This window comes from Anabas testudineus, chromosome 10 (genome assembly GCF_900324465.2).
Source record: "Anabas testudineus chromosome 10, fAnaTes1.2, whole genome shotgun sequence".
NCBI classification, from domain to species: Eukaryota; Metazoa; Chordata; class Actinopteri; order Anabantiformes; family Anabantidae; genus Anabas; species Anabas testudineus.
The window spans coordinates 18,866,641-18,889,739 of NC_046619.1; the positions used below are offsets into that span (position 1 = coordinate 18,866,641).

General features: G+C 37.4%; 2 protein-coding genes across 2 annotated transcripts; both read right to left on the reverse strand.

Annotated features, from left to right (window-relative positions):
• Nucleotides 1-945: 945 nt before the first annotated feature.
• egf (epidermal growth factor) lies at nucleotides 946-14,253 on the reverse strand. The gene is given in 23 exon segments (XM_026358431.1): nucleotides 946-1,291; nucleotides 1,412-1,502; nucleotides 1,667-1,769; nucleotides 3,387-3,551; nucleotides 4,265-4,430; nucleotides 4,580-4,696; nucleotides 4,791-4,955; nucleotides 5,054-5,203; nucleotides 5,599-5,766; nucleotides 6,065-6,288; nucleotides 6,573-6,677; nucleotides 6,881-7,029; nucleotides 7,264-7,350; nucleotides 7,352-7,401; nucleotides 7,596-7,721; nucleotides 8,039-8,161; nucleotides 10,189-10,311; nucleotides 10,618-10,731; nucleotides 10,879-11,081; nucleotides 11,219-11,446; nucleotides 11,537-11,718; nucleotides 11,925-12,124; nucleotides 14,127-14,253. Coding segments are annotated over 23 exon segments (3,453 nt in total). The 3' UTR covers nucleotides 946-1,004.
• A 3,657-nt stretch (nucleotides 14,254-17,910) lies between these two features.
• Nucleotides 17,911-22,437, reverse strand: lrit3a (info leucine-rich repeat, immunoglobulin-like and transmembrane domains 3a). The gene is made up of 4 exons (XM_026358271.1): nucleotides 22,322-22,437; nucleotides 20,867-21,333; nucleotides 19,071-19,376; nucleotides 17,911-18,914 (listed from the first exon to the last, which is right to left on the reverse strand). Exons 1-4 carry the CDS (start codon nucleotides 22,435-22,437, stop codon nucleotides 17,911-17,913), a joined length of 1,893 nt encoding a protein of 630 aa, XP_026214056.1.
• Nucleotides 22,438-23,099: the final 662 nt, after the last annotated feature.

Genomic DNA, 23,099 nt, shown 5'->3' on the forward strand with positions numbered 1-23,099 from the left:
TTCAGTTAATCAGTGATCATCAGGAATCCAGTTCAGTTTACCCTCCTTATTTCTAAAAACACAGATCTAAGTAGAACTCTAACAATGATAAACTTGGATCTTTGTATAAAAATAAATACAGTCCAAACTCTTACCAATTTCAGACGTCTGACATTAAGTCAATAGTACATTGATGTGGAAGTTAATATAATTGGTTAAATATGGCCATGGTTTGGCACACTGCAGTGTGTTTGTATTGTTAATGTGTAATTTTATCATTAGCAGTGAATAGAAAACTATTTAGGATATAAAACAAATGTGGTAAACATAATGGATTTCTGAATGTTGATACAAACTTTGTTGTTTCACAACACCTGTAATTTAAACGCCTGAATCTAATGAAACTGAGAATGAAGAGGCATTTGATAACTAACCAAAACATATGACATTCTAAACTACATAGACATGTCATTGCTTCTACTAGAAACACCTGGAAAAGTAAAAATACATAAAAAGAAGCCAGTAGTTCATGTTTTTTAGTAAACAGCCCCATCTTATTATAAATGTTTTACTCCAAATGCTGCATTTTGGAAATGGTTAACAACACATAGGTACTAAAGATTCACTGCTTAAAATATTTTATTATTCTTACTAATGTCACATGTTAAAAAATCTGGGGATAATCCCTCCTTCTAATATACAAAAGTTGAAAGCATCTTCACACTAAGGAAATCTGCCAAGATATTCTTACAATATATAGGCATTCTACAATTTCTGGAGAGCGCTCTGAGTGCTGTGGGGATTTTGGCATCGCACATAGAACTCTGTTAACTATAGCTTATATTTTTGCGACCAGATACCTGTTGGCAAAAGCTTACATATGCTGACCAGGCAAAAAGCTTGTGTATATCAATCCTATTTACAGCAGAAACCAGTAATCATTGTGTTATGTTTATATAAAAATGCCACAGATTACTTTTATGTAAGGACCTGCTTCAGTGGCACTTCATATTGGAATTAAACTTTTAATATACAATACCTACATCAGCTCGATGTTCCAGTATGTGTGCGTTTGACTGTACTGCTGTCTCAGCCTCTACACTGAGCTAGGAAACAGTGGATTCTAGGCTAGGAGTCTGAGAGAGTGGTGCTGGCTTGAAAGATGTGAAAGAATATGAACTTGACAGTGGCACAGTTGAGTGATGGGCAGTCGGTTCAGTGATCTTCATGGCAGTAGCCAACACCATGGAACACTCATATCCTCTGTTGTGTTTGGACAGTGTTTCTGACTCTTCAGACATGGGATTGTCACCTGACGACAAAAATCTAATTTAGTAATTGATAGAAATCTAAGCATAAAACCCAATATATCTACAGTTATATTTAATTATAAACAGATCAAAATTAGAAAGTCAATGTTAGTTTAAGGTACCTGTGTCTGAAGAGCAGGATGGACAGACGGCTCTCTGGGGACAACCAGTGATGACTTTTCCTTCCACACCATTTTCTACCAGCATGTAGAACTGCAGATTCATACAGCAATTCTTAAATGCCAAGTATTGATTGATTCTGGTTTCTTCTATCATTGGTTTAACTGTAACGATGACTGTTTTGGTTAAGTCATTAATATTTATATACATTTACCTATAGATGATGTGCTTATGACTGAACTTGGCCATGATCTTACCCGAGGCACACTGGTAGTTGTGGTCTCTGACATGCTCTCATCTGTCACACTGGTTTCACTCACATTATCCACTGAGGGCTGTTTGCGGGAGAGTCTTCTAGTTCTGTGAAGATCAATGTAAACCCACCAAGATGTATTAATTATTATGTACATATCATGGGTCCTCAGTGTCACTCATAAACATAAATCAATATAAACAGCAAAGAACGTATTAATGGAAGGGAATTCCACAATACGGTTGTTCTGTTCTCTATATTGTACTTCATTACTGCATTTCAACATACACAAATAATACAACCATATGTAATTAAAAACAAATCCTTATTTTAGTTGTGGTAGTGGTGGAAGCCAACAGTTCAGGAACAGTTTCATCTGTCATCAGTTTCAATCATGGAGTTAACTAGAAATTGGTTAAGACAGCTCATCTCTGAGTTTCGATCTGTACAACATACAACACTGGCCTTAGACCTTTGAATTTAATAACGACACTTCCCCTAATAATTGCTTAATAGGGGGGAAAAATGGAAAACATCTGAGGAAGGGCAGCTGAGCAGAGATCTCTGTTCCAGGATGGAAAGCCATAATGGAATAATGCAGAATATCTACAGTATGCATCATGACAAAATTATAGATCATAAACGTAATAGAAGAATATCATCCAGGATGGTGTCAACTTCCATGTCACTTCAACAAATAAAATCTGAACTGTATGACCTCTTCTCAACAGGACAGACTACACAAATGCACGAGAGGCACAATAGAGAGAGAGTGTGTGTTTTTGTGTGTGTGTATGTGTGTTAGAGGAAAGTAAACCTCCAAACTCAAAAACTACACAAGTGCACTTGCAGCCAAGTGCAGAAGGCAATTTAAGGCAGAGCTATTGGCGACTATGTAGCGTTTCCACTGGGGTCATACCTCACCGGCTCCATTTTGTAGCTGAGAAATGACCTATTTTTACGTGTAATTGCTGAGGAACAAGCTAAATCAAGCATGTAATTGAAAGCGTGCCGCTTCCACGGGGGAACCAAGACAGCAAATGTTAGAATGCAGTAGGCTGGGGTGACGGCTGTGCTTTGTGAGTCAAAAGAGTGGAGAATGCCAACAGCCTTGTCTATAAGCCAGCGAAACAACCGTAAAACAAATCAGCTACTTAGAGCCAACTCAGGTGGAAATAAAAGGAAGGAGGGGTTGCAGGATGTAGTTTACGTATGCTCCTCTCAGCGAACCTGGGTTACATGCTGCCATTCGTTCCACATGTATCTGCTCCCTGACCACACGCTGTCATGCCAAGACGCCTGCATTACACGGATCATGCTGTCCCGAGTTTGATAAACACCTCTAAATGCTGTCAGGTCATTCATTGCTGGAGCAGTTCTTTCTTGGCTATCTGTGCTGCCCTGTGCTTCCTTTATCCAGAACACTGGACCCAAGAAAGACAACATTGCTTATATTATACATTATTTCTGCAGCACATACACCAATACACTCACTGAAATAAGTGCAGATATGCAGTAATTAACAGAACTCCTCCCTGCATTATTGTTGTAAAGCCCATAAGAACACTCACACATTTTATTAAAACCTATATAAATAGAATTATTTTTGCTGGCTTCTGTATCTCATATTCAGTCAAGGTTAGTTTTGCATTACACTAGAATTAACCAGTTAGGGAATTCATTAAGCTTGGTCTTGATCTGTCATTCTCCTTCTCTCCTCTCACCTGTAGCAGTAGGTGACACAAGCAACAATGGAGAGCAAGGAGATGATCACCACCATGCAGGAAGCAATGACCACATTTCGTCTCTTTTCTTCCTCCGCCTGCTGAAGCTCCCACCACTCCAGGTCACTGTACTGACAGCGCTCTCCCATGTAGCCTGATGGACAGCTGCAACAGGTTCAACAAAGATGCAAAGTAAAGATACACTCAACTTTTCAACTTGGTGAGTCATGCATATTCACATTCCACGCTCAATGCAAATATATTCAGAAATTGCTAATTAAAAATAATAAATTTCATTACATAATGAAGAAAGCATCTATTAAAACCTGACCACTCTTGGTAATTATCTGTTAATATAACCATCATTAACAGATAATTACATGCCACAAACTTTAGTTCACAATATCGTAATAAGCTATGATATTGAACACTGCACAACACAAATTATCATCAGCTCCATTGATTAAGTCAAACTGAATTGTCTCTGATATAGTCTTCTGTTGGTGCAGAATATAATTATCACTGTCATGAAATGTTGATTTTCACCAGATTTGAAGTATTTATTTTTCGTGCATGTATATTTATGTTACAAATGTGTTTATATATGTAAAGGTAAAACTAAACCTTACTATAGTAAAGTCTTGATTCAGTAGCTTTAATCATGGAACAATACTGACACCTGCTGCTTGACAGTTGTAATTAATAATGGTTGAAGCATGTAGGATTTAATTCAAACTGAAATTTGATTTGACATGCAATAAGACCTTTAAAAGAAAAAAGGAACATACTTCCCACATATTATTTCTGACTTAAGTTACTGGGAAAAGGCCTACACCTGAGAGGTTATACTGAGGGTTTACACAAGGGGAAGTATTTACTTGCAGGCATAGGACTCCATTTCTGGAAAGTAGAAGCAGACACCGTGGTACAAACAGTAGGACTCATGTGTGGACGGACAACTCTCTATGGAGTTGCTCTTATGGTGCCATGTCGTGACATCAACAGGAGTACTGGTCGTCACCCGTGGCACTGTGGTCTGTAATTCTTGATTGGATTAGGAATATAAAATGATGTATTAGATAAATGCTTTCACATAATAAAATAATTGTGCACGTAATGTAATGCAGTACCCTAAGCTTTCCTCTAAAGATGTAACTTCATGCCTCTAAAGACACAAATGAAGATGTACTCACCCACACACAACTGTCCATCACCTATAAAACCTTCTTGACAAGAGCAGGTTGGGTTGCCAGCATTCAGCAAGCACTGTGCATTAACACCACAATGGAGTGAGAAACACTCATTCTGGTCTGACAGAGAATGGGGCATAAGGATACGTTACATTTAGTCGGATATAAAACACTAAGAGCTACAAATCATTTCCTTTTAAATGGACACTGTTACCTGAAACCATCTTGTCTGTGAAGAGAGTTGCCTCACTGCCTACATCAGAGTGTAAATCAGACTCCTTTTTATCAGTCGGCAGCTCAGGTGTTGTCAGTGGTTTGCTCATATCATTAAATGTTTTGTTCTTGGGAGATGTTAAATCAGTGGACTCATCTGCAGGTTCTGTGCAATTAACACACAGGTGAAGTTACCATTTGTCATCAGCTTTTTATAGATTATACAGTGTTTCCACATAAAGCAAACAGAATCAAATTAATCACCTGCTGTTCCGTTTGAAGCATGAAAAGGCAAACAACTTTTTCCGTCAGCTGATAGGATGTAGTTTGACACACAGGAGCAGTGAACGAATCCCAGTTTGCTTTCACACACCTGTTCACAGCCTCCATTCAGGTGAAGGCAAACATTGGCTCCTGATAAGGATACAAAAGAAGGATTGGAAGCTTGGTTGTGAATATTTCGGATGGATGGATTGTTTGACCTGTTTTGTTGTTATTCATTTAGGCTATTCAGTTGGATTTAGAAACGGTCAGTACTTCTGAGTACACAGGAATTTGTGTAATCATTATTTTTGCAGAGCTTTGTAAATACTAACCCATGCATGAAAAAGAAGCCATATTGAATATACTGTACAGTCAAATTTAATCACTGTGCTTTTGAGCATTCACAGTATTGTTATCGTAATTAACCTTTCAACTTGATTATTTTATAATCCTACCTTCTATATTGCTTGTGCTGGTTTAGCATAATGGTGCAAGTTGTACATTTAAACTTACTCTCTAAATTAATTTCTGTTGTGTCTTTGTACCTGGTTTAGCAAGGGGATGAACTACCACTATGGATGCTGGTTGAACCATGTTGCCTTGGATACTTTGCAGTTTCTTCCCTGTCCGCTTGTGCACGCTCCTAAGCTGTTGGTTCTCCTGATCAGAGAACCAGAGCCTGTCTTCAAAGATGGCAAGATCAAAAGGCCTCCCTGGATCAATTGGAGTAGAAGAAGTCCTAAGTTGACTAGGTAGTATAAGGTGAGAGTTAATGTATTTTCTATTCCTTCAGCTATTAACTTGGTGTAGACAATAACACAAAAAAAGCAATGTTTACACATTCAAAATGTTTTAGTTTTAATATGTCAGCTTTAGCTGTGGTTATCTTTAGCTATACTTCATGGTGTGTGTGTGTGTGTGTGTGTGTTAATTAAGTTGGTAGTATAATACTGTATGTATCGTTAGTAAACCACTGCAAGTTTGTATGTGTATGTTTCACACAAGCCTCACCTACATGGTTCTCTAATAGGATCCGACGGTCTGATCCATCCAGGGCAGCAGTCTCTACTAGACCTCTTCTCTGATCGCACCAGAACAGACGATCTTCTGTGAAATCGATTGTCAGGCCGCTGGGTGATGCAAGGTTGGTACTAACAATGACAACACGGTCTTTCCCCTCCAAAGAGGCACTTTCCACCAAAGGTTGAGAACCTATATCAGTCCAGAACATCTTCCTCAAAACATAAAAGTATTAATATCATTATTAGACAAATATTTATGTTTGATTCAAGCTCTTGCAAGATGTATATTGATGCATATTTTGTTTGGTCAGTATGTTTCTATATAGTATAGTGCTAAAGCTATAAAGCTTTTGGAAGTGTAAGAGTTTGGGGGGTTAGGTTAAAGGTCCAGTAAGGTACTTAAATATGTTATAATCACAAAGTAGAGCTACTGCTGAGCACTGAGGATTTGCCCTCTTTGATGAATTGGTGTCACCTATGATTACTGGCATACTCACTTTGCCAGAGGATGAACTGCGATTCCTCTTGGTTTTTCCAGCCCTTTGTTGACAAGAGTTTCTCTGTTTAGTCCATCCAAGGTACAGCAGTCAATAGTTGACAGGCTGTAAGACAAAGGTTTACAAACTGTTAATCAGAAAAGAAAAGTCTAAATACTACAACCCCCCAAAAATGGTTTAGTTGGCAGCATCCTAAAGGATTTAGACACACGGTCCAACATATAAATATCCTGCACAAAGCTCTAAATGAAACCATATGCTAGTGAACAATTTCTAGCATGCACTTACAGTAGTCACACTCCACACACCTTTTGTCAGTCCAGTACATTTTGCGGTGGATCCAGTCAATTGCTAGTCCTTCTGGAGAGTTTAGATTCTCAGAGACAATAATGTCTCTGAACCCACCGTTTAAATCAACCCGCTCAATTGTCTTCTGGCTTATACTAGCAAAGTACACCTTCAAAATGGATAAAAAATAATAAATACATTGGTTAGACCAGCAGTTAAAACATACATAAATTTAATACAGTATATGTCCACTAGGTGTCACTGGATGTCTGCACCAAACCCAGTATGTGGGCCTACTTAAATCTAAATTCTGTTACTCTGAATGAGTCATGAGACCTTGTGTGGTAGGTTGTTAAAACTGAAACCTAAACATGATCAAAGATAAAAGTAAATTGTGTCGTACCTTGTTGTGGACTGGGTCATAGTCCAAAGCTATGATTGTCCCTCTGGGATCCTTCACCAGGGTTTGATCCCTCATGCCATCAGGATTAAATTTTTCGTACATCTATCAGATTAGCAAGCAGTAGATAGGGCGGTGGTCCTAAAGCAGAAGAAGAATTATACACCATTCCATGAACCAGTTTACTACAGTGGATGTACCCCCTCCCCCTTTAAACTCATTTTACATTTTGATTTATTTAACCGTGTTTGTGTAAGTTGAAGATAGACTTGAGATACTTAATGTTTTTCTGTGTTAGTTTATCTGCTTCTGGTGTCTGCCATAATATGACTCACCAGTAGCAATGCAGCTCTTGCCGTCTTGGTGGAGCTGGTAGCCAGACAGACAAGCACACTGCCACCTACTAGGGGTGACAGGAGTACAGAGCTGACTGCAGCCCCCTCTGTCTGCAGACGAGCAACCTGCAACAGCCAAAAACACAAGTGTTACACTGATACAGTTCTGTTCTATGCTAATAGCCTCCATTTTAAAGCAGGGTCCAGCCTCATGTATTACAATGATCGGTGATAAGTATGTTCAGTGTGAGCCACCCTACAGTATACTGCACTGTTGTCTTGTCAGGATTTTTAGCTGACCTCAAGTTTAATCAAGCTCTTGCTTACACTAGAAGACTGGACAGAAATAATAGCCTATAGCTACTGCACCTACTACTATACTACTATTATAGCTATTGTATCTATAGATAAAGATGTAACAATTTCTATCATATAGCTCATACCAGTACAAGCTTGTCCATCCTCCTGCAGTATAGATCCTTCAGGACACACACAGATGGCACCCTCATCTGTTTCCAAGCATCCTTGGCCACACTTGGTCATATTGTATCCACATGATATGATCTCTGATTGTGGAAAGTAAAAGTATATAGTTAAATGAAAATTTTGCAAATGTAACAGTACTAAATATATTAAAAATATAATTTAAAATCAATTGAGTTGAACCTTTAGAAACACCAAAAAAATTAAAGTAAACAAAAAAACTGAAGTTATAGAAATCTGCATTATACATTAATTAATTAAGGGCTGTATTATTAAGATCAGAGTGTTGTATGTTCAAGATTTTCCAGGTTATTTGGGGGCCAAGCAAATGGTAGATTCGAACAGAGCCAGGTGGACAAGCTTCTTAGGCCCTTCCCTGGTAAAATCCATTATGAAGTCAGGCTTAATCCTATCAAAATAGGTGAAAGCGTGATGAGGATGTAGGCAAAGCCCACACAGTGAGGGTAATGTCATGTTAGCTCACTGGAGTCTTCTTTAACTGTGAACATGGTCTATACAGAGGCAGGGCACTGTACACACATATAAAAAAAAAAATCTGAAATGGGTATGAGATATGTTTTTCCTACTGATTGCAGAAATAATTGAGCGATTATGCACAATAAATAAAATAAGATAATCAAAAACATGAGAAAAGATGCACTAATGTACAAATTTACATTTACAACTTAACTTTTTTACAAATGTGTTTAAATGTTGTGTTGTTTTCCTAATTATATTAATTTAAAATAAAAGGTAAAAAGAAGTGAAGTAAAAAGTAATTCAACTGCACCCCACTCCATGTAATCTCTGTTGTTGTTTCCATTATCTAGCCTGCCACTTGGCGCTGTGTTTGTTTTCTTCTGGACCTTGCCAAAGGTTGTCTGCTAAACAGCTTAGACAGACAAAGCTGCTGACCAGATATGTTCCCTATTGCAAATGTCACCTCATCATCTAATCCCATTGTGTCTGTGAACCTTTCCTGGTCTCTTGGTCTCACAGCTGTGTGATTAGGATGTGACTGTAATGTGTTTTTAATATGTTATGAAGTCAGGCAGTGAATAGATCCTCAGAGTTACACATCTAATAATAAACTATTTAAATTATGTAAAATAACTATATAGTCCTTGACATAAACAAAATATATTCTTATTTGTTATTAAAATAAAGGTTTTCTGTAAATTTCCTCATGACTGTATTATAGAATGGAATGACCAGTCACAAACTGAGATGTAAAAGCTATAAGGAGTAACTGGATTAGCAAAATTATGTACTGCTTACTGTAACATTTTATATATTTTGGTATAGCTTCTGATAGCAGCATTTAGAACCAATGATCAGTATCTCTAAGGTTTACACTTGTTTATCTAACATTTACATATATGCATGCTGGCTGGCTGGCAGTCTGATTTTTAAAAACGCCAACACACAGCTTTTTCACAGTTCCAATAAAAATGGTTTGAACTCTGAAAAAAGAGCGGGCCATGAAACCCTTATTGGTGTGATAGATATTTGATGTTTTTTGTTAAATTTGCTCAGATGGTAAATCACACCACAATGTTGGGATGTTGGGAGCAGGATTGTCAGTGTTTTGACCCAACTAACCCAAAACACATAAAACTTGTGTTTTTGTCTGTGACCCTGCTAATTTATTGTGTCTGTAGGGTCAAAGTATTGCCTGGGGCACCAATGGCAAAGCACCACAAAAAGATCTGATTTAAAACCCGAACTGCACTCATGAATTATCCACTTGTAGCAACAGCATGTTTCACAAAACAGAAATTCTAAAATAGCCATTCATTAAGCAGTTCTGCTTCACTGGTCTGCACAATATTTCACAGGACACAGTGTTTTTATTTTAACTGATTCCTTGGCAAACAAGGACTTCAGTTACTTTTATTAATGCTGTGAACATCCAGAAGTGTATTTAAAACAAAATGAAAACGTATGAAATTTAGCCTGTTAGTCACACTTTAGTTTTGGCTTGCCATGAATTGTTAGTTCTATTAATATAAAACCATAGATGATCGAAACTACGGACACAACTGAAGAATTATGATTCAATGAAATCGAATGCAACAGAATATAATGATAACAAATGTTTGTACCATACCTTGACATGTCTTTCTATCTGGAAGGAGGGCGTAACCTTTAGGGCAGGTACAAAAATAGGAGCCTGGGATGTTTTCACAACCAAGAGAGCAGCCGTGGTTCCAATGGGCACATTCGTTTACATCTGTAGCACACACAGACAAACATAATGGTATAAGTAAAGGGTATTTTACAGCACCCTAAGCATAGTTTTTGTTATCACCTATTCTTTAGTAAGAGTATTACGTATTTATTGTAGACAATATGCTGCAAATATGCAAGACACATTCCAACATTGGTGTTCAAAGCCGTAATCTTTTTGTGCTCCTAGAAACCACTTGGGTCAAGCAGTGCTGACATAATCCTTTTCTACATGTTCTTAAGTCTTTTTAAGAATTCTTCATGATTTTGAAAATAATTAATTATTTGATTCAGTGGAAAAAAGACAAACCTTCACAGTAAGTGCCTAGCCTACTGAGGGCAAAGCCTTCACTGCAGTGGCACGTCCCTTGTTCAGCTAAAGTGGAACACACATCCACACAATTTCCGCTATGTTCATCACAATCTGTTGGATTGAAAAAGTGAAAAATATATGTGTTTTATTTAAGGTTCTTTTATGAAATCTTATTTAAAATGTAAAAGTAATAAATTGTGGAGAAGTTACAGGGGCAAAATCAATAATATAGATAATTGAATAAAGGTCAACTGTAACCTGGAGATGTTGATGGGGAGTCTGCCATTGGCTGGTTGATGGGATGTACCACTTTGATAGCGGTTGGGGTTTTTGCCATTCGGTTTAAGTTAACATCCAGTGACTCTCCACCGGTGTACTTGTTTACTTGTTTTATAACCCGAGATGCAGCATCAGTGTAATATAAATGTTCCAGAAATACTGATATTCCCAGTGACTGATGCCTAACAAATTGAAACAAAAGATTTCACTGAAACCATTGTGATGTCATTATAAAAATTAAAAAGTGTTAATGCAATAATGATTCAGTGACAAAAGGAAAAAGTATGCGCAACCAATTGGAATAGAACATCATACTCACCCAAGTGGCTGATCAATGATATGCAAGCCATTCCCATTGTAATCACAAGAGGCAATGGCACTTTCTCTTTGTAGACCAAACTGAACCCAAAACAGTCTTTTGTCCTCATGGTCAATTGACAGTGCTTCCAGCTGTTCTGCAGTCTTAATAAGTGTAGTTTTCATCTGTCCTGTCATATCAGATCGCTGGACACTTGGAGACATCCCACCAGACAGCCAAAAAAGAAACCTGCAAAATATCAGATTTATGTATTTGTATGAATATTTGTTAACATGATCCTAGATTATGACAAGTGTAGGCTAATGCAAATGGAATTACCTGTTAGTGGGGTCAACAGCTATAAAACTTGGTCGGGTTAAGTGTCTTAAAATAGTCTTTTCATTTTTTCTATTTGTGTCCATTCTTTTAATTTTTCCCTTTTCTTCTGTTGTCCAGTAGACACTGTTCCAAATCCAGTCCACTGCAAGGCCCGAGATGTGTTTGTCAGATGAGTAGAGTTTCTGGAAAATGAACATTAAAGCTAAAATGTTGTTAATCAAATTGCAGACCAATGCACAATTGTCATATTAACTGAAAAATAATATACTGCACATGTAATATAAAAGTATATAAGGGACTTCAGAGAAAGCATATATTTTCTCCAAGAGACCTGGGTGTGTTTGCACCAGTGAAGTTCTTTACGACTTTGGATCAGTTACATAATCACCTGTTTTTTTGCTCCTTTCACTGATGCTTTAGAGATGACTCCAGTGTGTTTGTCAGCCCAGTAAATGCTCTCTTCTCTAAAATGAAAGTCAAGCAGGATAGAACTTCCCACACCAGCCACAAGCCTTCTCTGGTTCTTTCCATCAAGGTCAATTCGATGAATGGCTTTACCATGGCTGAATATCAGGAAGGGCTGTGAAGCTAACACAAGAAACCATTGATTCCTCAAAATGTTATTAATTCTAGAACATGCAGCTTATTCCTAGGGCTTATTCTTAGTTTAAGAAAATATTCACCAGAGGTAGGTAAGTATGTATGGAAGCATTTAACATTTCAATTGTCATCTTCCCTATTTGTGTCAGTTGCCATTAAATCTGTCAAATTGTCTGATAAAAGGCCTATTCATGGTCATGAAGAAGTGAAGTTCAAGGCAGCCTCAGCTGCTTATTGATGAAACCTAATCACTTAGCAACAAACAGCTTCTGTGCTCTTCTAAATACTCTGCAGGAAATAAAGTTAAAGGCTTAAGTCTCAGAAGGTTTCGTTTTCTTTTTTCACAGGTTTCTGCTTTAGTTGACAATATGGTTTTAAATATTCAAACCAAATAGTTATAAGCATAATGTGACAATTATTATAGTTTTTAATTGAATTAGTAAACATCCATTTAAGTCTGTTGTTGAAGACACTGCATTCTATTTCATAGTACTTGGGCATAGTTTGCTCTAGCGCCCATAAAACTTTGACAAACTGCTGTAAGAGGTGAAAACAAGTCTGCATTAGCAGTCCGAATTTTCTATTGATAGAAGGTGCTCCACTGTCATGTGCAGCCATGGTTATAGCTCTTAACTCTGTGGAATGAAGAAAACAATGAGCAACACTAAACAAACATAATGAAACGTCTGGCCTGCGATCTCCAAGACGGCCACTGGTGCTGAGTTGCTGGGAGACATCCTGATGAATCATTGATAAGTTCACTGGGTGGTCAACATGATTCTTTACCTAATAAGCATAGCAATTCCTATTTTAAAATAACAAACAAACTAACAGCAAAGTGACTTAAACATACCTTTTTGGACAACAGGCATGGACATTAATTGACAGAATAAAATTCAAATGTTTAGAACAATGGGGATTTGAAACGATAATATAAGTAAGACAAAATAATAGTTTTTGATGGCAAATATTATCATTTATGTCTTATCTTAAGCTATTTACTTCTTCTAAGCACAGAAAAAGTGAGTCTAATACCCGTTTTACACCAAGCCAGTTCAGTCAAAGAACCAGCTCTCGTCAAATAAATACTGGTTCCAGAGTGGCATAGTTTAGAGTTCTGGTCTAGAACCAGGAACCACTTCTGTCAAGGGCTGGATTATTGTGACCATCTGGAACAACTACAATGTTGTTATAAAGACATGTTTATCTGATTTGTGATTGATATAACAAAGTTGATGCTTAACATCCTATGTTCAATTTTAACGAGAATCATAATGTATTGCATGTTATTGTGGTCCATTGCTATAACAAATATCTTGAACCAGTAAGGCTGTACTGGCATCCAGTTAAGAGCAAAAGTAGCACAAGGACATTTTGGTGCTTGTTGTTGTGTTTGGCATTAGTGTTGCTATGAAAGCAGAGATGTATTCAGATGTATAGCAACATAATGGGTGGATCTCAATGCCCTTAATTGCATCCACGATTCCCTAATTTGTCTCTTAGTTCCTCCCGCTAAAGATACATTGTTTATCTCCCTTCAAACATCAGAGCAAAATGAGCTTTGGGACTTCCTTCAAAACAAAGGAGTAGAACAATCTCTGGGTTGAGGGAGTAATTTGGTAAAAGAGCCAATAAACCTGAGTGCTGTGTATCAGTGATAAAGAACATTACTGTCCTTTATGATTTGACTTAGAGGGATCATGTACAGGTTGAACAGTTCAGTTGAAATAAAATCACAATATATATGTATTATAGTAATATAATATATAGCATCACTATATTGATACTAATTTAACACTTCATGTGTGAGCAAAAGTAAAAATGTAGTGTCGAAGTTCCAGCCACACTTGTAAAAGTACATTTGATAAGCTATATTCTCTGTTTAGCCAAATTCTCTTTGCCACAGATACCGGGTATTAAGTATTTTGTGATCTCAAGCACAGAACATAGTACTACATAGTGCTCTGGACAGGAGTGATGTCAAACTCACCTGCACAGCTGCTGTTCCTCCCTGCTTGCAATAGCCGTTCATCCCAACATACTGTCCCGAGGGCCAAGACTCCAGAGCTTTGCACCATAAAATAGATCAGTGCTGCTTTGATTGTTGCAGGCAACATAGTACTGTGCCTCGTTACAACCTTGGGAGCTGCACTTGTTCACTTTTTCTCAGGCATTTCCACTGTCAGCACTGGCACACATGAATTCCCCCAACTAAGCAACAACTTCTTATGGACAGTTGGCATTCTTCTTCAAGACTTTAACCTAGAAAGACAGTGGAGCTTTACATACTGAGAGATGCAAACCTATAATGAAAAGATGAAGGACTCAGAATATTGCCAGTGCACTGTTTTTAAAAAAAAAAAAAAAAAAAAAAAGTGTGTGATCTGCTCACTCCCCACTTTGGCCCCCAGTCTGCCAGTCTGTTTTGGAAGCAAAGATTGAAATTCCTGACACCCCTGTGGTAAATTTTGCACATGCTAGCCCAGCATTGGAGCAAGATCTTAATGCTGCAGTCAGTGTCTCAGACAGAATGTGGAATATGCAAGAAATGAGGCTGAGCTGAAGAAAGGTCCTACATAATAACACCCCACCCCCTGACCCAAGTCTATTCTGAATGTGGATGAATGTCTGTTTGAGACAGGGTTTTTGTGTCTGGGATAGGGAGACTGAGAAATTGGCATTGCATGCAAGACTACAATACTTAAAATGTATTTATTTATTTATTGGAGAACAAAACTGACCTTAGGAGCCTTTTTTACCAAACTAAAATACTATTGATAAAAATATGCTTACAGCATAACTGAAATACACACATGTTTTTCAAGCACATTCCTTGACATAATCTGTTTCCTAGCCCCTAAAGTAACCATCACAACTAGATGCCTAATCCTAACCCTAGTCTTAACCCCAAAACACTCTTTCAACTGGTGAGGATCAGCTGCAATGTCCTCACAAGAATAGTTTTTGAACAGAATTTGTCCACACAAGGAAATTAATACACACACACACACACACACACACACACACACACACACACACACACACACACACACACACACACACACACACACACAATAGTCACCCTGTCCTGTGTGTATGAATGAGAAGCCAGTGTATCAGACTGGCTCCCAGAGAGAATCGGTAGAATGAGTAATTTATAAAGAACGGAGGAGGAGTGGAGTAGATTACCCCTAAATTGTTTGTCCTCTTTTTACTTACGAGAACAACTAACAGACCCCTGGAACCAAAACCTCTATTCATACCCTTCATTACTAGGATCTTGTCAACAATGTTACCAATAACCTTGTAGAGAAGTAGAAGATTTACATGGCTGAGAAAGTCACCTAGACTACTGTTGGCAGTATGAAGTATACTGACCTTTTCCCATGATTTCAACACAGGCAAATAACAATGTTTATATTTTATAATATTTATTTCACATGACCTCGAGGTGGAAGTAGGTTTGTTGCTGGAAGATACAATTCACTTTGTCTTTCCCTACACCACGCTCATCTGAACTTGAACCAGGTAATCAGCAGTGGGTAGAGCAGCAATCTTTGGAAAACAAGCACGGCAGGGGGGCGCAAGAAGGGGGTTTTGGAACAACAGTTCTAACACGTGGCAGGCAGACAAATTGACAGCTAGGTAGTGTAGATAGCTCTCGGAGGCTAGAGGACCAAGAAGCTAGAAGGGGACAGGGCATACAAGAATTCATATACTGTAGGCTTAGTGCTGCATGCTCACGGAGGTATGGGTATTGGTTTTGGGAACTGTTTCCAGCTCCCCCCATAGCTGAGTGAGCATGTGACATATCTGTTTACATCTCTATGCTTATTCATAAACAACAGTACTTTTTTTTTCTTTAAAGTAGTAAAGTATGATCAACCTCAAACACAAATAGAATTCTGCTGTTGCATGATTTATTAATAACAAATGTACTTTGTTTATTGACATGTTTACAATTATGAAGTGGCAATATTTAAAATTAATCACATACTGTATCCTATCAAACACACTGACAGTACTCTCTTGTCCAGTAAGGCAATAATCAACTTTTTTTTTATTTATATGTCTGACACTTTGGCATTGAATATAACACTGATCTTGGGGTGGACGATCTGGCCAAAAGATCATATCACAGTCCTTAAAATTAAAATCACAATCTGCACCCTAGATTTTGATCTTTCTTTGCAATTTTGAAATCCACTATAAAGTAAAGTCAGGTTAGCCAGTCTAATCTACGAATCAACATGTGTGAATATTAGGTTGCATAGGACAGTGGCAAGAAAATGTATGAGAACTTTTTGAATTTATTTATTTTTTTTAATCAAGAGTATTAACAAATATCATGTGCCTAAAATAATGAAACAAACAAACAAAAAAAAAAAAAAACGATTTTTCATGTCTTTATTGACAACAACCCTAAAAACCTAATAGTGGAAAAAGTATGTGAACCCATAAACAATTCTTGATCGTAGATTTGCTAGTAGCTCTAGTCCACAGCTCCAAACAGATTTTTGTAACAAGACTCCTAGGTATTTCATGGCATTATTCGAAGGGTTCACATACTTTTATCACTTGCACTATGAGGTTTTTTAGAGTTGTGCTCAATAAAGACCAGAATTCTTTTGTGTTATTATTTTAGGCACATTATATTTGTTAGTACTCTTGACTTAGATGAAGATAAGATCACATTTTATGACAAATTGATTCAGAAAAGCATGAAAATCCAAAAGGTTTACATACTTTTTCTTGCTGCTGTATAATGACACAAGTCCATAATATTTTAACTGGGAAATTCTGTGAGCTTACCTGATGGTTGTGATGTCTCTCTGTTCTGAGTTGGAACTATAGAAATGGTCCAGCTTGATTGTTCAGTGGATCATTCATCTCAACTCATAAGCAGTTTTTAAAACCGTCTAGCAGTCTAGACCAAAGGTTTAAATTTGGCCCATCATCGATTTAAGTCTTGGAAACTCATGTTAGTTAGCAACAGGTAATTTGACCTGCTGTTTACCATTTTCTTTGGCAACAACAACAACAAATACTGCCAGCTAAAGCAGGAGGCTCAAAGTATTAACTGAACCATTTCATTTACACTAACCTTACAAATCAGTGTCAGAACTCAGAAAAATAAAGAATAATATTGCCAAATAATTTGTCACATTTACAATTTATAGGTTTGACTTAAACTATGTATGTTGAGTTGTTAAAGATGATGAAAGAGAGGGGAGTCTCCAGAAAGCTCAGATGTTTGTATTAATGTGACTCAGTGTGTTAACATAGATTTGCATTACTAATGCTCTTTATATGACATTTTCAAATAAGAACAAAAAGACCTGATTACCTGATTTCAAAGGTTTACCTCAAACAAGGTTGTGACACTTGAAAGACGGCTTAAGATCTAATATTGTCATATCGCACACCCCTGCCCCTGCAACCAAGCAAGTTTATTGCTTGAAAATTCTTTATGAAATATAAGGCTTCAAAAAAAATAAGGACATGAATATAAATCTGTTATTGACTGAACATGTAGGGGTTTTAATTAACAACCCCTAGGAAATGTTAAGATTTTCTAAATCATTATATAAATAAACAATAAATAAATAAAAATAACAATTGTGAAAAAAATTACATTACATACAACATTTATATTGATTTATAAAAGATTTAGTTTAAGTTAATATAATATTACTTTCATGAAAGGCATGTAAAGAGTATTTGTTAATGTGTGTTTAACATAACATGTGAACATTGGCCGTGGATTTCTAGCATCAGCAAAGATACTCAGACCGGGAGCTGTCACTTTTATAGGTCATCTGGGAGTCGATGCTTGACCTGGAGCACAGTAGCATTCGCTCTGATTCATGGGTTGGTCTCCTTGCCCAAAGCTCTGTTGGATGAGAGTTCAACGTTCTTTGTTTCATGGAAATTGTTTCAAATTTGACATAGCTTTCTTTCTCAAGTTCTTCTTCATTCATACCTGTGTTGCGTCCCTTGCAGTAGAGATTGATAATTTTATAGAGCAACAGAGCAATTAGAGGCAAAACCAAAGCACAGGCAATGCCACTGATAATAAAGAAAATCTGGTTCTGGGCACTGTCCTCTACATTGTCCAGTGTGTAGAAGTCAATGCAAGGATCTTTTCCAGCATCACTACCTTTTGCTATGAGGCAAACAGAGTACCTTATTCCAGATGACAGTCCTTCTAGGAGCATTTTTCCACTGCCGGCATTTGTCTCTTCTGTCCTTTTGATGTCGTCCTCACCATAGGGTGAATATACAACTGTAAGTGGGGCATCATTTGGTAATCCATCAGCTATCCAAAGCAACACTGCACTGTCAGACGTTTCCTCTACAATCTTTAGATTTTTGACAGTTTTTGATGTATCGCTTTTCTTACTCTTTTCATCTGCTGCAAGCTTTCTCCCATTACCACCCTGCTGGATCTTTGTTTGTTTGAGTGTGCCTTTGGGCTTCTTAAGGATGGGATATTGCATTGTTGATGTACTTGGGAGAATTGTGGACATGACTGCAGTTGAGTAGGAAAAATCTGTTGGAGTAAATGTTGTGCCTTGACTGGATGAGCCAGTTCCAATGCTAAGCCTCACTGGAGGAATGGTTGTACTGATGGCACCAGCAACTGAGAGAGAAATTGTGGCTTCTGCATTACCTGCAACATTTTTAGCTTTGCAGCTGTAGTTTCCTGCATCTTTGTGTGATATTCCATGCAAGCTCATGATGGACCACCTGATGCCATCACCAGGTGATTCTTGGACTATTGGTTGGAACAACAATGTAAAAGCAAAGACAAAAAAGAAGAAATACACAATAATTATTTTAAATTAATTAGAAAATACAACTATCAGTAAATTTGAAAATTACTAGTTTGTATTCTAAAATGCTAAAACCTTCAAAAGCCTGTGTGATATACCTGTATTGTTGACTGGTGAGCCATTTGACTTAGTCCAGGAGAGTGTTGGTGTTGGAAACCCTGTGGAATCACATCTCAGGAGAACATTACTGCCCAAAGGAGACGTGATCTTGGTTGCAGATGTCATGACTGATGGTTTGACACAATTGTCAAGGTCAGCACGCTGAAAAAGGACACCAGCCAGGTTCTCTGGTCCACTGCAGGTCAGAAATGGGTCCATTAAAACCACTGGGGTGTCAGCCATTTTGGAAATCTCAATCAGCTTGGAGATTTTACAGTCACAGAACCAGGGATTATCTTGGAGGCCTGAAGAGAGAAAAAGATAGGACAACTTCTACTGTAGTATCAAATATATTTCTTTAAAGCATTGTTTTTGTGTAAAGTGTAGAAGATACTAAAATTTAAATGTAAGAGTGAAGTGACAGAACAAAACTAATAAACCTATACTTCTTCCTCTACTTGCATAAAAGTAGTCAAGGATTAGGTAAGTGTTGCTTTTGCCAGCATGCATGTATACATTTTAAAATATAAGGGAAAACAGCAGAACAGGAAAAAATTGCAAAGGTGTTAGGTGAAGTGAGTTAATCACCACTGCACAGTGGATACAAACCTAGCCTAATTTAATTTAAGTATTGTATTCAGCATTTTAGATATAAATGATGGAATTTGATGGCTATGGAAGTGAACCTATCACATGAACCCACTTACAACTTGATGTAAACACATACAGCACACAGTAGGTCAGCACATGTACTGGTGCATATGTGAAAGCCCTTTAACAGATTAGTTTGCCTTAATGGTGACAAAGCACCTAAGCTGCACCTGGCCTTTCTGTAATTTGTGGCATCACATTCTTTTTATTGAGCTTTCTGTTAGCATAAACACCACTAGATCACTGATAATTTGAACACATTGTAACATACTAATTTCAAATCTATAAGAAATTTGGTTAATTACAACCTTAAAATAGTTAAAAGTGAAATTCTTATTTTTAAGTACAAATTTTTGTTTCTATATTTTATTGTGCACTTGTTTATAATTGTTATTATAGTTGTGAAACCTTTCATAAAATACTAACAGGAAACGCTTTTGGGATACTCTAAAGAAGCTGTAATCTGTTTGTGCATGGACCTATCCCCTAATCCTCTTTCTCCTACATGTCCACCAGTGCACACGGCCAGCTCTTAAAACAGATAAGCTAGCTTGCCCTTACACAGCCTATAAACAATATCCCTCCTGCTGTCCGTGCTACACGGATAATGTACAGTCAACTCACATTGTGAAAAATAGTCAAAATGCAATAGCAACAGTTCATGAACATAAGGCTACCAGTGCCATGGTGTCGCACCACAACAGCTGTTTTTACAGTAAGAGAGTTATAACACAGATTAGGTTATAAGAAATAATCTATTATTTAGAAACACTGAATATGTCCTGCTTTCTGTTTACTGTATGATATGGGATACTGTATATTTGCAATACAGTTTACAGTACATATTTTTTAAACTAACTTGTTCTACTGAAGTTCTACTTGCCCTACCATGAAAAGCTGAAATGCACTGGTGTTAAACAGTCGACCATTAACAATAGTACTTAGAATACACAGTTAGCATGATCTCTACCACTACTTAAAATACGCTAATTTGGCTGTGTCCTGATAGTCACTACTTGGACTGTCTGGCTACAGTAACGTGATATAATGGATGTACTAGGGTAATTACAATTTATCCCAAAAGTGTCCTGCCCTGGCCCCTAAATTCTGTAATACTAAGCCAGACTCAATTTTGTAACTTTACCTAACACAACTTTCTGAGTGGCATTAGTAGAAACCGGTTCTCCATTGAAAGGAGGCCAGATATCCATGAGGTCAGAGGGAAGTGTTGTTAATTTGTTGCTGGATAGATCCAAGTAAGTAATGTTGAGGAGGTAGGGAATAGCATCAGTGGGTACATTAGTTAGTCTGTTGTTGTGTAGATCCAGTGTCCTGAGGTTTGGCATTTCTTTTAAAGACTCCCAAGGGAACATGGAAATCATATTACCATCCAGTCTAAGCTCATGGAGCACTTTAAGATTATAGAAACTTCCAGTATCCACTGTAGTTATGGCATTGTAAGTAATCCACAGGTACCGTAGCTCCACCAGGTAGTAAAAAGCTTCTGTTGGGATTCGCCGTACTGCAGTTTTCTCAATACGAAGTTTGACTGTATCCACTGGTACATTGACGGGGATATCTGACAAGTCTGGATCATTGCAGAGCACAGATCTGAATATAAAAAAATAAGTGAGTTAAATGATATGAACATATCTAATGCCACATAACAAAACCTGTTTTTCTTTAACTGTTGTTTTGATACAACTGCAGATGATCTTAGAAGATGGCCATTTTAATCTTCCTATAAGACAAGGTTATAGCCCATCACTGTCATTTTATGCAAAATTGTGAATGATGATATGTATTTAAATTTGTTGCAGGTGGTTTAAGAGAAGGTTAATTAGAGTTACATAATTGCACAAAATTGTACCCGCTTTAGTACCATCTTCACCAGCATCACTTTTGCCATTGTCATCCTTTCTTTGATGTACAACTTTTACAACTGACATGGCAATATGAACTTAAATTAAACTTAGAGCTATAGAATAGGGCTTATTTATATGCTGCTATTTTTTGTTTTTTAGGTTTTAACATGATGGGTTGTGCTTTCTTTATCACCCAGATTTAACCACAATATACAGTACATTGTGGTGTACAGTTCAATATAAAAAGGACTAACTATGCAGATGGCACTTAGGTCTTGCTCAGATATAAATGGATTGGTACAATTCCAGAGAACGTATGTTATTTCAGTACAGGTCAAAAAGGTTTATAAGCCGATATTCTGATTGCGTTGGTATTACTGTTGCCTATATACAATTAGCATTTGTAGTGCAGTAACTCGGTTTATCTCACTGTTCACTGGGGTCACAGTCCAACAGTCTAAAAACATTTTGAGCTTCAGGCCTTACTTAATATATGTGGCATGTAGAGTGCACCCTCTTTACTTTGTGATTTTTAGCATAGATCACAGGTTCTCTAAGTGCTGTGATACTTGTACGTTTTGCTTACACATATCAGAAATGACAAAATTAGTTCAAAATTATACTAAGATACTTTTTTTTGTGTTCACATTTGCTTTTTTGTAAGCAAATGTGAAGTGAAGGTAACCTAATCAGTCAAAAGGTAATAACTATGAGTGAGCACAAGAACAATTTACCTGGTTCCTGTTCCATCAGTACGTCCATGAAAGACACAAGTGCACTGCGATGGACAGAAAGGATGAGCCATACTCAGGCAGCACAAGAATACATGCACATAGAGGAGTCGACACATGATTTCATTGAATGCACCCAAAATTTTCACAACGAGGAAGGATCAAGAAAAAAGACATCCGGATTCATTGAGAGCCTGAGCAAATACACTTCCCAAAAACCAAATGTAGAATAATACAGATAGCTTTCACTAGAGACACAGAGAAACAGCACACAGGCTAAAGGTCTAATTACAGTACAGGTGACCTGTAAGGTTCACCCTAAGAGGGAGGAGGGGATTAGTGAAGGATTTCTTTGGTTTGACAGGGTGATATAAGCTACAGCGGGGCAGGACCAGTAATTTTAACATGGTGCTAATCAGCTAATTGTGGAGGGGTATTCCCATCATGTGATTCAGCCACACATTTGTTAGCATATCTTTTTATTTTTATTATTTTTATTGTTGTGTCAAACTCATTGTTGAACACATTGGACCAGACTTTAGTTTTCTTTGTATCTTGCTTTCTGATAGAAGACCATCTGACGCTCTAGAAATTCCCTTAAATGTAAATGTAGTTTGAGCTAGAAGTTGATGTGTGAGGGAGGACTGTCTGGCACTAGGGTGCAAAGTGTAATCTTGGATGTGATTTATTACCTGGGTCGACTGGAGGCATGGCTAAAAAGACCAAACTCAAACTCTGTGCTGATAACAGCTCAACAGTAGTGTACCTGCCTCATGTTATC